This window comes from Oncorhynchus mykiss, chromosome 15 (genome assembly GCF_057628025.1).
Source record: "Oncorhynchus mykiss isolate SJ-2025 chromosome 15, ASM5762802v1, whole genome shotgun sequence".
Lineage (NCBI taxonomy): Eukaryota > Metazoa > Chordata > Actinopteri > Salmoniformes > Salmonidae > Oncorhynchus > Oncorhynchus mykiss.
This window is the reverse complement of record NC_143036.1, coordinates 538,878-555,569: the sequence shown is the minus strand read 5'-3', so window position 1 is coordinate 555,569 and position 16,692 is coordinate 538,878. Positions and strand designations below refer to the sequence as shown.

The 16,692-nt window shown below is 40.3% G+C and overlaps 1 protein-coding gene and 1 long non-coding RNA gene across 4 annotated transcripts in view; one reads left to right on the top strand and one right to left on the bottom strand.

The window, feature by feature from the left end:
- Positions 1-15,003, bottom strand: part of si:ch211-161h7.4 (uncharacterized) — a 60,426-nt gene extending 45,423 nt beyond the window's left edge. For 2 of the 3 annotated variants that reach the window (XM_036945621.2, XM_036945619.2), the window contains exons 1-3: positions 14,602-15,003; positions 14,375-14,418; positions 9,799-9,866 (exon numbers count right to left, since the gene is read on the bottom strand). In XM_036945621.2, coding sequence (XP_036801516.2) covers positions 9,799-9,866; positions 14,375-14,418; positions 14,602-14,625 — 136 coding nt within the window. In that variant the 5' untranslated portion in view covers positions 14,626-15,003. The remainder of the gene's footprint in view (positions 1-9,798; positions 9,867-14,374; positions 14,419-14,601) is intronic. The other variant, XM_036945622.2, reaches the window with a different exon arrangement.
- The window catches only part of LOC149977361 (uncharacterized), a 290,909-nt gene that overhangs the window by 250,548 nt on the left and 23,669 nt on the right, over positions 1-16,692 (top strand). The window lies entirely within an intron of this gene.

Below are 16,692 nucleotides of genomic sequence, written 5' to 3'. Positions count from 1 at the left end.
ATAAAGCAAAGCAGTGCAACCCAAACAACAACACAGAGTTACACATGGAACAGACAAGCGTACAGTCAATAACACAATAGGGAAAAAAAGAAAGTCTATACAGTGTGTGCAAATGGCGTGAGGTGGTAAGGCAATAAATAGGACATAGTAGCAAAGTAATTACAATTTAGCAGATTAACACTGGAGTGATAGATGAGCAGATGATGGTTTGTAGGTAGTTTATGTGTTGGGGGGCTAGGGTCAGTCTGTTATATCTGGAGTGTTTCTCCTGTCTTATCCGGTGTCCTGTGTGAATTTAAGTATGCTCTCTCTAATTATCTCTTTCTTTCTCTCTCTCGGGGGACTTGAACCCTAGGATCATGCCTCAGGACTACCTGGCATGATGACCCCTTGTTGTCTGGAAGAAAAATAAATGCACACCTATTTAGGCGAGGTGCTGGCTAGCGGAGTAGAAAACGTATAAAAAAATTAAAACATTTTTTTTTTTAAAATAAGCCGCCCACTCTAGGAGCTCAGATGCAAAAATGTAATTACCAACGTTTCGACAGCCAAGCTGTCTTCATCAGGGTATAATCACAAACACTGCGGGATGACTCGTTTATATAGTGTCAAAAGACACAGGTGTCTGTAATCATGCCCAAGAGTAGCCTAATATCATTGGTTAATTATCAAATAATAAAATGGCATACAAAGAACAGCATACAAACAAATGGATAGCATATGATCATAGATTCATTTGACTACACAAGTCACAATAATCACAAGAATGGCTTCAGATCAAAGTCTAAGTTGAGACCAAAGGGAGCAAGGGCCTTTAAGTTAAAGATCCAGGCAGCCTCTCGTTTTGACAATAAATGATCAAGGTCACCCCCTCTCCTAGGGAGGGTGACATGTTCGATGCCAATATAACGCAGAGACGTAATCCAGTGGCCTGCCTCCAAAAAGTGGGCCGCAACTGGATAAGTCAAGTTTTTACACCTAATGGTGCTACGATGCTCTGAGATACGTACTTTTAATTTGCGCTTTGTATTACCCACATAATTTTTACCACAAGGACAAGTTATAAGATAAATAACTGCCTTAGTGGAACACGTAATAGCACCTTTAATTGGGATCTGTTTCCCTGTTTGTGGGTGTTTGAAGGATCTACATTTATAAGTGCCATTGCATTGAGCACAGCCATTACATTTGTAATTTCCATCCAGTAGGGGTGCAAATAGACATGGTTCAGGAATATCTTGGGGTGGTAAATCAGAGTGTACCAATTGGTCTCTGAGATTTCTGCCCAGTGAGAATACGACCAAGGGAAGGTTCGAAAACACATTACTGAGACTATAATCAGATTTTAGAATGTGCCAATGTTTGTGAACAATTCCCGTAATTTGTTCAAAACACTTTGAATAGTTAGAACACAAGAATGCGTCTTTTTACGAGACTGACCTTGAAAAGGGTCATGTTTAGTTTAGAATCTTCAATGGCAATATTAATCTGATCATTTTTGTAACCCCTCTCCTTGAACTTTCTTTGCGTCTCAGCCATATTTCTATCGAAATCTGATTATTCTTTTGATTTGACAGAATTGGCTGTAGGGCAAACTATTTTTCAAGGGAAGTGGGTGACAACTATCAGCCCTCAACAAACTGTTACGATCAGTGGACTTCCTGTAAAGATCAGTGTATAGAACATTATCTTCACACAAGATCAGAAGATCAAGAAAACTGATTTGACTCCTTGTTGTCCCCAGTCCACCTGGCCGTGCTGCTGCTCCAGTTTCAACTGTTCTGCCTGCGGCTATGGAACCCTGACCGGTTTACTGTGATTATTATTTGACCATGCTAGTCATTTATGAACATCTTGGCCATGTTCTGTTATAATCTCCACCCGGCACAGCCAGAAGAGGACTGGCCACCTCTCATAGCGTGGTTCCACTCTAGGTTTCTTCCTAGGATTTGGCCTTTCTAGGGAGTTTTTCCTAGCCACCGTGCTTCTACACCTGCATTGCTTGCTGTTTGGGTATTTAGGCTGGTATTCTGTACAGCACTTTGATATATAAATACATTTGATTTGAAGTAGTGATACTGGTGTGCAAAAGAGCAGCAAAGTAAATAAAAACAATATGGGGATAAGGTAGGTAGATTGGGTGGGTTATTTACAGATGTACAGCTGCAGCGATCGGTTAACTGATGTTTAAAGTTAATGAGGGAAATGTAAGTCTCCAACTTCAGCGATTTTTGCAATTCGTTCCAGTCACTGGCAGCAAAGAACTGGAAGGAAAGGCGGCCAAAGGAGGTGCTGGCTTTGGGGACGACCAGTGAGATATACCTGCTGGAGCGCGTGCTACGGGTGGGTGTTGTTATCGTGACCAGTGAGCTGAGATAAGGCGGAGCTTTACCTAGCATAGATTTATAGATGACCTGGAGCCAGTGGGTCTGGCGACAAATATGTAGCAAGGGCCAGCCGACTAGAGCATACAGGTCGCAGTGGTGGATGGTGTAAGGCGCTTCGGTAACAAAACGGATGGCACTGTGATAAGACTACATACAATTTGCTGAGAAGAGTATTGGAAGCTATTTTGTAGAGTCTGGAAGGAGAGTTTACAGTCTAGCCAGACACCTAGGTATTTGTAGTTGTCCACGTATTCTAGGTCAGAACCGTCCAGAGTAGTGATGCTAGTCGGGCGGGCGGGTGCAGGCAGCGAACAGTTGAAAAGCATGCATTTGTTTTTGCTAGCGTTTAAGAGAAGTTAGAGGCCACGGAAGGAATGTTGTTAGGCATTGAAGCTCGTTTGGAGGTTAGTTAACACAGTGTCCAAAGAAGGGCCAGATGTATACAGAATGGTGTCGGCTGCATAGAGGTGGATCAGGGAATCACCCGCAGCAAGAGCGATATCATTAATATATACAGAGAAAAGACTCGGCCCGAGAATTTAACCCTGTGGTACTCCCCATAGAAACAGCCAGAGGTCTGGACAACAGGCCCGCAGATTTGACACATTGAACTGTCTGCAAAGTAGCTGGTGAACCAGGCGAGGCAGTCATTAGAGAAACATAGGCTATGGAGTCTGCCGATAAGAATACGGTGATTGACAGTCAAAAGCCTTTGCCAGGTCTATGAAGACGGCTGCACAGTACTGTCGTTTATTGATGGCGGTTCTGATATTGTTTAGTACATTGAGCGTGGCTTAGGTGAACCGGTACGGTGGGATTTGAAATGGTCAGTGATCTGTTTATTAACTGGGCTTTCGAAGACTTTAGAGAGGCAGGGCAGGATAGATATAAGTCTATAGCAGTTTGGGTATAGAGTGTCACCCCCTTTGAAGAGGGATCTCGGACTATACGAAAGAGAGGTTGAAAAGGCTGGTAATAGGGGTTGCAACAATGGCGGCGGATAGTTTTAGAAAGAGAGGGTCCAGATTGTCTAGCCCAGCTGATTTGTACGGGTCCAGGTTTTGCAGCTCTTTCAGAACATCTGCTATCTGGATTTGGGTGAAGGAGAAGCTAGGGAGGCTCAGGTGAGTAGCTGCGGGGGGGAAGCGGAGCTGTTGGCCAGGGTTGGAGTAGCCAGGAAGAAGGCATGGCCAGCCGTAGATAAATTATGCTTATTGACATTTTCGATTATCATGGATTTATCGGTGGTGACCGTGTTACCTAGCCTCAGTGCAGTGGTTAACATGCATGAAACCAAGGCTTTTTCGATCACAGAAGTCAACAAATGAGAGTTCCTGGGGACACGCAGGGCCTGGGTTAACCTCCACATCACTCGAGGAACAGAGGAGGAGTAGGATGAGTGTACAGCTAAAGGCTATCAAAACTGGTCGTCGAGAGCGTTGGGCACGAAGAATCAAAGGAGCAGATTTCTGGGTGTGGTAGAATAGATTCAGGCCGTAATGTGCAGACAGGGGTATGGTGGGGTGCGGGTACAGTGGAGGTAGGCCCAGGCACTGAGTGGTAAGAGAGGTTGCATCACTAGACAGCATAGCATGTATGGCATTGTGTGGGCTAGCGGTTTGCTGATGTCAATGTTGTGACCATAGTGCCCCATGGTGGCGGTGGGGTTATGGGTATATGAATACGCTACAGACAATGAACACAAATCACATTTTATCAATAGCAATTTGAATGCACAGAAAAACCATGATGAGATCCTGAGGTCCATTGTGGTGCCATTCATCCACCACCATCACCTCATGTTTCAGCATGATAATGTCGCATGGATCTGTACACAATTCCTGGACATAACAACAACCTACACTGCCATAAATGCAAGGACCGAAAAGTTGTTTTACGTCACCCGATTTTAGACAAATCCATCAAGACATCAACCACGATAAAGGATTAAACATACACTACATGTCCAAAAGTATGTGGACACCTGCTTGTCAAACATCTCATTCCAAAATCATGGGCATTAATATGGAGTTGGTCCCTCGGCTGCCATGACAGCCTCCACTCTTCTGGAAAGTCTTCCCACTAGATGTTGGAACGGGGACTTGTTTCCATTCAGCCACATGAGCATTAGTGAGGTCGGGCACGGATGCTGGGCGATTAGACCTGCTTTGCAGTCGACTTCACAAACTCATCACGAAGGTGTTCGGTGGGGTTGAGGTCAAGGCTCTGTGCAGGCCAGGCAAGTTCTTCCACACCGATCTCAACAAACCATTTCTGTATGGATCTTGCTTTGTGCACAGGGGCATTGTAATGCTGAAACAGGAAAGGGTCTTCCCCAAACTGTTGGCACAAAGTTGGAAGCACAGAAATGGTTTATCCATATTATTGCCCATGATTTTGGCATAATATGTTTGACGAGCAGGTGTCCACATACTTTTGGTCATGTAGCGTAAGATATTCAATTCCATGAAAAAAAAAAAACACTAAATAAGAGTTTTACACTATCGGTCAAAAGTTTTAGAAAACCCCTTGAATGAGGAGGTGTTCTTTATTTGAGCTATTTTCTACATTCAAGAATAATAGTGAAGTAGTGAAATAATAGTGAACTACGAAATAACTCATGTAGTAACCAAAAGTGTTAAACAAATAAAAATCTATTTTATATTTCAGATTCTTCAAATAGCCACACTTTGTGCAATCTTGGCACTCTCAACCAGCTTTATGAGGTAGTCACCTGGAATGCATTTAAATAAACAGGTGTGCCTTGTTAATGGTTCGATGGTGGAATTTCTCTTTCCTTCTTAAAAACCTCTACGCGGTGTTCCCCCCCGCGTTATGAGTGAGATAACATAGGCTAATCACATTAGCCTGAGGTTGTAAGAAACAAGAAACTTTCCCAGGACATAGACATATCTGATATGGGCAGAAAGCTTCAATTCGTGTTAATCTCCCTGCACTGTCCAGTTTACAGTAGCTATTACAGTGAAATAATACCATGCTATTGTTTGAGGAGATTTATGAATCAATGAAAATGTATCACTGTGCAAACCAATTAGGCAGATTTGGGCAGACGTGATACAACATTTTGAACAGAAATGCAATGGTTATGTTCACTGTATCAGTCTAAAACTTTGCACATACACAAAAATCATAATTGCACCTAACCTGGAATAATACATTACGGCCTTTCTCTTCCATTTCAAAGACGATACAAAAAACATTTTTAAAACATGTTTTTTTCCATTGTATTATCTTTTACCAGATCTAATGCGTTATATTCTCCTACATTAATTTCACATTTCCACAAACATCAAAATGTTTATTTTCAAATGGTAGCAAGAAAATGTATATAGATTGTGGTATGTCATTTTAGGAGAAAATTGAAAAAAAGGTTCAAACCCTTGTGTGTTTGAGCCAATCAGTTATCTTGTGACAAGGAAAGGGGGTATACAGAAGATAGCCCTATTTGGTAAAAGACCAAGTCCATATTATGGCAAGAACAGCTCAAATAAGCAAAGAGAAACGACAGACCATCATTACTTTAAGACATGAAGGTCAGTCAATACGGAAAATGTCAAGAACATTGAAAGTTTCTTGAAGTGCATTTGCAAAAACCATAAATCGCTATGATGAAACTGGCTCTCATGAGGACCGCCACAGAAAAGGAAGACCCAGAGTTACCTCTGCTGCAGAGGATAAGTTAATTTAGGAGTTACCAGCCACAGAAATTGCAGCCCAAATCAATTCTTTAGAGTTCAAGTAGCAAACATCTCAACAGCAACTGTTCAGAGGCGACTGTGAATCAGGCCTTCATGGTTGAATTGCTGCAACGTTGGAACGTTATTCAAGATATATGGAAACAACATTCTAAATATTGATTCAGTACATTGTTTGACATGTTTCTACTGACTGTTACAGAACTTTTTAACATTTCGTCACGTCATAGGGGACGCGCTTTGTGACTTTGGAATTGTTTACCAAACGCGCTAACCAAAGCTAATTGGACATAAATAACAGACATTTTGGAACAAATCAAGCATTTATTGTGGACCTGGGATTCCTAGGACTGCATTCTGATGAAGTTCCTCAAAGGTAAGGAAACATTTATCGTGTATTTTCTGGTTTCTGTTGACTCCAACATGGCGGCTAATTTTGCTTCTGTTTTGAGCGCCGTCTCAGATTATTGCATGTGTTGCTTTTTCCGTAATTTAAAAAAAAAATCTGACACAGCGGTTGCATTAAGGAGAGGTATATCTATGATTCCATGTGTATAACTTGTATTATCATCTACATTTATGATGAGTATTTCTGTTTAAACAATGTGGCTATGCAAAATCACTTGATGTTTTTGGAACTAGTGAATCTACATAGCCAATGTGAACTTTATCAAACAAAACATGCATGTATGTATTGTGTAACATGAAGTCCTATGAGTGTCATCTGATGAAGATAAAATTAATCACTAACCTTGAATTATCTTTATTTCTGGTTTTTGTGAATGCTATATTTCGCTGGAAAATGGCTGTGCTTATTGTGGTTTGGTGGAGACCTAACATAATCGTTTGTAGTGCTTTCGCTGAAAAGCCTATTTGAAATTGGACACTTTGGTGGGATTAACAACGAGAATAGCTTTAAAATGATATGACACATGTATCTTTTAGGAATTGTAATTATGAGATTTCTGTGGTTTGAATTTGGCGACCTCTATTTTCACTGGTAGTTGTCATATCGATCCCGTTATTGGGATTGTAGCCATAACAAGTTAATTCAAAATGATACAAACGACAAGGTTCCAGTTTACCAAAGTTTACTAAACCGTATGAACACACTACAAGGTAGCCATCGCACATCAGGCTAGGTCCATCAACAACAAGACTTCCCGTGCAGGCGCACTCTTGACTAAGTGATAGCCCCGTAATAACAGAAATATAGGGATACTTAAAACATGAACTTAACAATCTCCCCCTTTTCTTTAAAGACAAATAAAACATCAACAACATAATTAAATGCCCAAGTATTATTCAAGTTCCCCATTACAAATGAGTTGTGTGACAGTTTGTATTTGTATTACTCAAGCTGCCACTTGTGTGATGTCTTTGTCAAAAATGTTTACACAATAGTGGCCTGGTTCAAGAGTCACTGGTTGTTGAACATCACTGCCTTGTATTTTTCTATGTCTAGAACAGCCCCTGCCTTCTTGAGGGAAGCTTTGCTTAATAGTAAGGGGATATCTGTAGGGACCACCTCTGTTTCAATGTGACACTAGGTCTGACCAATTTTTGCAAACCTCTTAACTCTCTTGGTAGAATGGACGATTCTCCCATCTCCAAATGTGAAAGCTCTGTTGCTTGGTGTGCCAATCATATTTTGTACTTCTTTCATATTTAGTTCACTGACATGGCTATCAAGCCATTTTGCACCACACACTGTCCGTGTACATGCAGTATCAATCACAGCAGATCCTAAGGATTCAACTATAAAGATCTCAGTGTCAGAAGCAGATTAGTTTGAAAACAGTGTAATGTTACACTGCTCTTCCTGTTAGTTTAACTTGTTCATTTTTATGAGGACATTCTTTAACACAATGTTAAGTGCTTTGACAAATAGCACATTTTGATCTCTTTCCATATTTGTCCAGTGGATTTGTGCTGGGAAATGGCGCCCTCTTCTGGTTGTCTTGGGAACGTGACTTGTTGGTGCCTTTTCTCTGCTGCTCAGTGTAATATGCTGTGTCACTCACTTGCATTCCATCTGTTATTGGCGCGACAGACGTCATTTCAACCAAAATTATTTTTAGTGCCCGACTTCATTGATGCAAAAGTCAGCACAGTACAAGCAGTCAAAGCCAACTGTTTCTAGACAGACAGCAACTTGAAAGCTAACACTGCATCCAGGAGAACCATGTCGTACTTGCCCATCCTATTGTACCTGTTAGAAATCAATGACGTAGTCCGTCATTGCAACCGAAATATCAAATCAAATTGATTTATATAGCCCTTCTTACATCAGCTGATATCTCAAAGTGCTGTACAGAAACCCAGCCTAAAACCCCAAATAGCAAGCAATGCAGGTGTAGAAGCACGGTGGCTAGGAAAAACTCCCTAGAAAGGCCAAAACTTAGGAAGAAACCTAGAGAGGAACCAGGCTATGAGGGGTGGCCAGTCCTCTTCTGGCTGTGCCGGGTGGAGATTATAACAGAACATGGCCACGATGTTCAACTGTTCATAAATGACCAGCATGGTCAAATAATAATAATCACAGTAGTTGTCGAGGGTGTAGCAAGTCAGCACCTCAGGAGTAAATGTCAGTTGGCTTTTCATAACCGATCATGACTATTTGTAACCATTTGCATTTCTTTAAATAAGGGACTTTAATTTTGAAGGCAAAACACAAATTCCACTAATGTGGCTAATCATTATTGTGGCTAGCTTCACATATGTGCTGCATGCCCCTTGGGTTCCAAAGAGCAAGTCGAACACTGGGTAATGCCTCCCAACATAATACATACAGTTGAAGTCAGAAGTTTACATACACTTAGGTTGGAGACATTAAAACTCGTTGTTCAACCACTCCACATATTTAGTTTTGGCAAGTCGGTTAGGACATCTACTTTGTGCATGACAAGTAATTTTTCCAACAATTGTTTGCAGACAGATTATTTCACTTATAATTCACAGTATCACAATTCCAGTGGGTCAGAAGTTTACATGCACTAAGTTGACTGAGCCTTTAAACAGATTGGAAAATTCCAGAAAATGATGTCATGGCTTTAGAAGCTTCTGATACGCTAATTGACATCATTTGAGTCAATTGGAGGTGTATCTGTGGATTTATTTCAAGACCTACCTTTGAGTGTATGTAAACTTCTGACCAACTGGGAATGTGATGAAAGAAATAAAAGCTGAAATAAATCCTTCTCTCTACTATTATTCTGACATTTCACATTCTTAAAATAAAGTGGTGATCCTAACTGACCAAAGAAAGGGAATTTTTAAGATGACATGTCAGGAATTGTGAAAAACTGAGTTCAAATGTATTTGGCTAAGGTGTATGTAAACTTCCGACTTCAACTGTATGTTAATTTATTTACTTAACTAGGCAAGTCAGTTATTAAGAACAAATTCTTATTTAAAATGATGGCCTACCCCGGCCAAACCCTCCCCTAACCCAGACAACGCTGAGTCAATTGTGCGCCACCCTATGGGACTCCCGATCATGGTCAGTTGTGATACAGCCCAATCTCGATCCAGGGTCTGTAGTGACACCTCTAGCACGACATGCAGTGCCTTAGACCGCTGCGCCATTCGGGAGCCCCCATCTCCACCTCCTTTATATGTGACTTTGGTCAGGAATCTTCGTTTCCATTGACAACATGTGAGAGGATGAATATTAAAGTGAGTATATTTCTTACCCAAGTTTTTGAACCAAGTATTGGAGTCATCAATGTCCAGTTCGGCATTTCCCTTCATGGTTGATGCGCTGACAGAACAGAAGAACATCAACATAGAAAGCAGTTTTTATTTACTAGTATTTATGACGATGGTTAACATTAGTATAATCAATGTATGACAACCTGATGACTGGTTACCCCACGCAAATTCAGCCAGAAGTCTGGCAAAAAAAATATGCAAGTCTCTGCAAGCCAGAATGTTGAAAATGATCATATTTCCACTTCCTTTACCGGTTGTCCGCGCTGTTGGTCCTTTTGACGGTAGGAGGTTGAGATCGGGTATCCACAGGAAAATGTTGCTAACCCAACTTTTTCCAGCGCCGATAGGGTGTCACTTGTAAACAATAGTAGAATGTAACCGAACGTAGTCGACCCAAGCAATTTTCCTTATTATCAGCTGAAAGAACTTGTGAAATTTGCCAGCTGCTTGCGTGAAACAATGTTCATTCTGTGGTTTGATTAAGTGCAAGTGTTGGTCTCATAAAACAAAACATTTAAATATATTTGACCGAAAACAGCTTTTGGACATCAGCACTGCAAACACAAACCTCAATTTCGATGACAATTTCTACTTCAAAGAGTCGTCAGCTCTGGACGTTCTGCTTACTCTGGCCCAGGCCCTAGTCCCCGGGACTCGAACGAGGAAGCGATGGCACAAGAGGCAAATGAGCAAGGATCCCAGCGAGACTACGTTGGTGAGCAAATAAATTGCCTCTATCCTTCTTTCGATTGGCAAACGTACAATCACTAGAGAAACTGGACGAGCTCCGCTCGAGACTATTCCGTCAGCGGGACCTGAAGAACTGTAATATTCTATTTCTCCGAGTCGTGGCTGAACAAGGACATGGATAATATACATCTTTCTAGTTTTTACACGCATCGTCTCGACCAGACTCTGGGAGGAGGGACTAAGGGAGGAGGGGTGTGTCTTTTGATGCAATCATTTGATGCATTTTGAATCATAGAATGAAAAATACATCATCAGTGATGATATCTGTATTTTGAAAGTTAAATATCTTGAAAACCTGATTACTTTCAAGCAAAACATTTTGGGACTATGTCAACAATTGCCTAATGAAACAAATTCCAAATGATAATTTATGTAGTGGAATGTTCCTTTAATAGCAGCTGGAGTATGAGCTCTAATGTTTAGAAAGTCTCAAGTTTTTCCTCACCAGAGTAAGAATACCTCATGACAAGCTGCAGAACATACATAGCTGTATTTACCACCAGACCGCACTCAATGAGCTGTATAAGGCCAGAACCAAACAACATGCAAATCCTGAGACGGTGGCCTGTGATTTTAATGCAGGGAAACAAATCTGTTTTAACTCATAATTACCAGGATGTCGCCTGTGAAACTAGAGGCAACAAAACTCAATCACCTTTACTCCACACACAGAAACGCATACAAGACTCTCCCTTGCCCTCCCTTTGGCAAATCGGACAATAACTATCCTCCCGATTCCTGCTTACAAGCAAAAACTCAAACAGGAAGTGCAAGTGACCCGCTCAATAAGGAAGTGGTCCAATGAAGCGGATGCTAAGATACAGGACTGTTTTGCTAGCACAGACTGGAATATGTTCAGCGATTCATCCGATAACATTGAGGAGTTTACGACACCAGTCAACGGCTTCATTAATAAGTGCATCGACGACGTGGTCCCCACAGTGACCTTACGTACATATCCTAACCAGAAGCCATAGATTACAGGCAACATCCTCACTGAGCTAAAGGCAAGAGCTGCCGCTTTCAAGGAGCGAAACACTAATCCGGACACTTACAAGAAGTCCCGCTATCAGAATCAGAACCTTCATGGTCGAATTGCTGCAAACCACTACTAAAGGACACCAATAATAAGAAGAGACTTGGTCCAAGAAACACAAGCATTGGACATTTAGACCGGTGAGATTTTTGGTTCCAACCGCCATGTCTTTGTGAGAAGTAGTGTAGGTGAACGGATGATCTCCGCACGTAGTTCCTACCATGACACATGGAGCAGGTGTGATGGTGCTTTGCTGGTGACACTGTCAGTGATTTATTTAGAATTCAAGGCACTTAACCAGCATGGCTAACACAGCATTCTGCAACAATACACCATCACATCTGGTTCACATTTAGTGGGAGTATCATTTGTTTTTTCAACAGGACAGTGACCCAACACACCTCCAGGCTGTGTAAGGGCTACTTGACCAAGAAGGAGAGTGATGGAGTGCTGCATCAGATGACCTGGCCTCCACAATAACCTGACTTCAACCCAATTGAGATGGTTTGGGATGAGTTGGACCGCAAAGTGAAGGAAAAGCAGCCAACAAGCGCTCAGCATATGTGGGAACTCCTTCAAGACTGTTGGAAAAGCATTACAGGTGAAGCTGGTTGAGAGAATGCCAAGCATGTGCAAAGCTGTCAAGGCAAAGGGTGGCTAATTTTGCTATATTTTGATTTGTTTAACACTTTTTTTGGTTACTACATGATTCCATATGTGTAACTTGATAGTATTGATGTCTTCACTATTATTCTACAATGTAGAAAATAGTAAAAAGAAAGAAAATCCCTTGAATGAGTAGGTGTGTCCAAACTTTTAATTGGTATTGTATCTACCTCAAATAACACATACCCCTGTAACATTGACTCTGTACTGGTACTCTGTGTACATAGTAAAGTAAATAAAGACTGACTTGTAATAGGACTGTTCTGGACTGCTGAGCCTACATGTTAGAGACGAGAGTAAGTATTTCACGCTTAGATTCTAAAAGAGACTAGCTAGGCTTATGTGAAGCTAGCCAAAATAAGGATGAGCCAAAATAGTGGAATTTGCAGTTCACCTTCAAAGTTAAAGTCCCTATGAAAGTGATACAAATAATGGAATCATGCCACATTTGGACTAAATAATACAAAACAAAGAAGGAATGTTGTTATATAACTTCAAGACAACTAGTTAATTTGACAAACAAATTTGTTAATCGCTCTGTGGATGTACAGTTGAAGTCAGAAGTTTAAATAAACTTAGGTAGGAGTCATTAAAACTCATTGTTCAACCACTCCACAAATTTCTTGTTAATAACAAACTATAGTTTTGGAAAGTCGGTTAGGACATCTACTTTGTGCATGACACAAGTAATTTTTCCAACAATTGTTTACAGACAGATTATTTCACTTATAATTCACAGTATCACAATTCCAGTGGGTCAGAAGTTAACATACAGTTGACTGTGCCTTTAAACACATTGGAAAACTCCAGAAAATGATGTTATATAAACATTTACAATGAATAGCAAAATCACAATAATCACAAGAATGGCTTCAGGTCAAAGTCTACATTGAGACCGACGGGAGCAAGGATCTTTAAATTAAAGATCCAGACAGCCTCTTGTTTTAACAATAAATTGTCGAGGTCAACCCCCTCTCCTAGGGAGGGTGACATGTTCGATGCTGATATAACGTAGGGACGAAATCGAGTGGTTCGCTTCCAAAAAGTGGGCCGCAACTAAATCGTGTTTTTGCACCTAATGGTGCATCCCTTGATGTTAAAGCTTCTTTAGAAGCTTCTGATAGGTTAATTGACATTATTTGAGTCAACTGGAGGTGTTCCTGTGGATGTATTTCAAGGCCTACCTTCAAACTCAGTGCCTCTTTGCATAACATCAAGGGATGCACCATTAGGTGCAAAAACACAATTTAGTTGCGGCCCACTTTTTGGAAGCGAACCACTCGATTTCGTCCCTACGTTATATCAGCATCGAACATGTCACCCTCCCTAGGAGAGGGGGTTGACCTCGACAATTTATTGTTAAAACAAGAGGCTGTCTGGATCTTTAATTTAAAGATCCCGTCGGTCTCAATGTAGACTTTGACCTGAAGCCATTCTTGTGATTATTGTGATTTTGCTATTCATTGTAAATGTTTGCAGGCCTATGTATCCAAATTGTATCTATTATCGTATGCTATCCATTCATGTGTTTGTATGTTCTTCTTATATCTGAGAATTAAGCAATGATATCAGGCCACATCCCACCATGATTAGACACTTGTGTGTGTTTTGACACTATAAAAACTAGTGATGGGTAGAGTTTGTCATCATACCCTGATGAAGACAGCTTGTTGGTTATTAGGTTATTCAATTATTGCATCTGAGCTCCTAGTGTGCAGTTCTCCTTTTTCAAGTAGTCTACTCCGCTAGCCATCACCTCCCCTAAACTGGTGTTTCTTTCGCCTCCAAATTAACACAAATTTAGGACATTTTATACGTGTTATTCTGACTGCTATGATCGCACAGTTAACATTACCTTTGGATTACGAAGCCTTTGATTTGTTTAATTATTACATAACGTAACTTTGAGTTTATAATTTATCTGATTTAAGATGCATAGAACCAAACGTATAACAACAACTTGACAGACCTTATTTTCGGCGTTTTTCCAAAAACACATTTTCCTCATAGGCTTTGTCCAACGAACGAACCAAGGCAGAGTTAATACCTACAAAAATGCGCCATTACCATTTCTCTATACCTAGTTACCTAGAATAGTTTCTTACCTCGTTTTAATGGAGAAGTACCGGCGCTTCTTCTGAGGTCTCATCTGTGAAGAGATTGACATTTTGTAGTCATGATTATCAGCTGGGATAGTTAACTTTGTTAGCAAGTTAGCTAACTAAAGTAATTTACGTTAGCTAGTTTTTCAGTGCATATGGCAATTTTTTCTGTAATGTTAGTTTGCTAGCCAAATGTAGCTTGTCATTACTTAGCGAAAATAAATAGCTACCAGATTTGGGTATTTGGAGTCCATTTCTGTCCGTGTAGCCAAATGTATTTAGCCCGTTAGCGTGATAATAAATCGGTCTAGCTAGCATAGTACAGCCCGACCGCCATTTCTCCCAGTTAGTGAAAAAGGAGTGTTTTATTTGCACGCTGAAACTAAACTTGCCATCAAGTTAACATATACACGTATCCTTATTTCGTGAAAAATATATATCGATGTTTACAAGGCCGAAGACGTTGTTGACACAAAAAAAGATTTGCCCGCGTAAACTTCAAACACTGCCTCTGTAGTCCCGGAAACTGCATTGCATTCTACTAAAACACATTACCCACTTGCCCATGCGTCAAGATACGCGGTGCATTCCGGGACAGGGCGATCACTCCTTCAATGAGCGAATGGGTGTCAGCTAAAAAAACAACATGAATTACGTGATCAAGAAGTACAACGTTACAAATATTTTCCAAGTTGTGAGATAATGAACGTGTTTTTGATCTTTTTTGGCATTGTATGCATGTAAGAAAACTGTGGCAAGACATCAATAGGTTTATAATTGAACACATGTATGAAGATGTTACACTATTGTGGAGAGACGTACTGTTTGGATTCTTTACATACAATAGAAATAAGCGGAATAATTATGTAATTAATTTAATTATTCTTTTGGCCAAATTGCATATACAAATGTAAATTTACAAACAGAAAACCACATTTTCGTACCCTACAAAAATTGTATTTTACTGTATTTTAAGACGGTTAAATGCTATGCTAACAAAAAAGCTGTTAGAATTGTAAGTATATGCATGTCCCTTAAGGTCCTTGTGTAATTGTAATGTGATATTGTACCCCCTAGCTCGATTGTCTATTGTTTGTAATCTATGTATGCTTGTGTTCCCTCATGTGCGTTTATGTATTGATTTGTTATTAATAAAAAAAATACATACAAAATGATAATGAACGTGTTTTCTGTAATATCGTATAGCTTTGAATTCGTGACATGTACTTTCGAGGAAAATAGTCAGGGATATTTTGACTCATACCCTGACTTTTAGTTTAACATTTTTGCTAATTTATTAAAGCTTGCTGTTATTCTTTTCTCTTCCTTTTCTAATATCTCTGATATCATCCATCCGTCTTCTGCTTCTTCTATGGTATTATTGACTTCCGCAAACAATTATTAAAGATGCAGGCCGCCACCTACTGTATGGGTTGTATACTATAGACTATAGAAACTATAGAAAAAAATATCCAATATACGAAAGGGGGAAAAACCTAAATTCAAAAGACAAAAATATCACTATTTTTTTGATACATACAAATAAAACCATCATACTCCTTCAGTCACATACCTATTCAAGTCACCTCCCTACAGGCTCAGGGGCCCTGTGAGTGCAGATTTCCTTCAATGCCTCTAAAATAATTTTCTGTTTGTGGATGATCTTTAAAAAAAATGTTGGTCTGATGTGATTAATAAGGAGCATCCAGACGCTAAACTTGATGAATTTATTATTATGCAATTATTGATAAACATGCACCTTTTAAGAAACTGACAGAACATTTAAAAGACTTGGTGAGGAATTGAAAAACTATGGTTGAAAGAGATGGGGCGAAAGGAGTGGCTAATACGGCAGTTCTACAATTTAAAAAAACATTACAATACATTCACAACAGATTTCACAACACATTAAAGATGGCAACGACAGACATGGCAGCTCTGCTTTCAGCTCCTAAGCAACTTTGCAGTATTTTTTTTGTGTGTTATTTCTTACATTATTAGGTTAACCACTGATTCCTTGTCTGGTCTCTTCTCTGCACCTGGGTCCAAGCTTACCACATCACAGCAAGTTTCTGCCACAACGTGGACCCAGTAGAGATCACCCAGATCCAGAATGTGGTAGCCCACCAAGGAGCACTGTTAGGACTGTAGCAAATCCAGCTCTTCCAAATCTCCAGGACCATTCGGGCACTTGCCGAATCCCTCCAACTACAACACGACCCTAACCAAGGAGGAGCCAATGCCCAGGTCTCATCGCCCAGTGCTATGAATGTCATCATGGTTCCTCCAGGGAACCTGCACCAGGATCACAAGATCCCAGC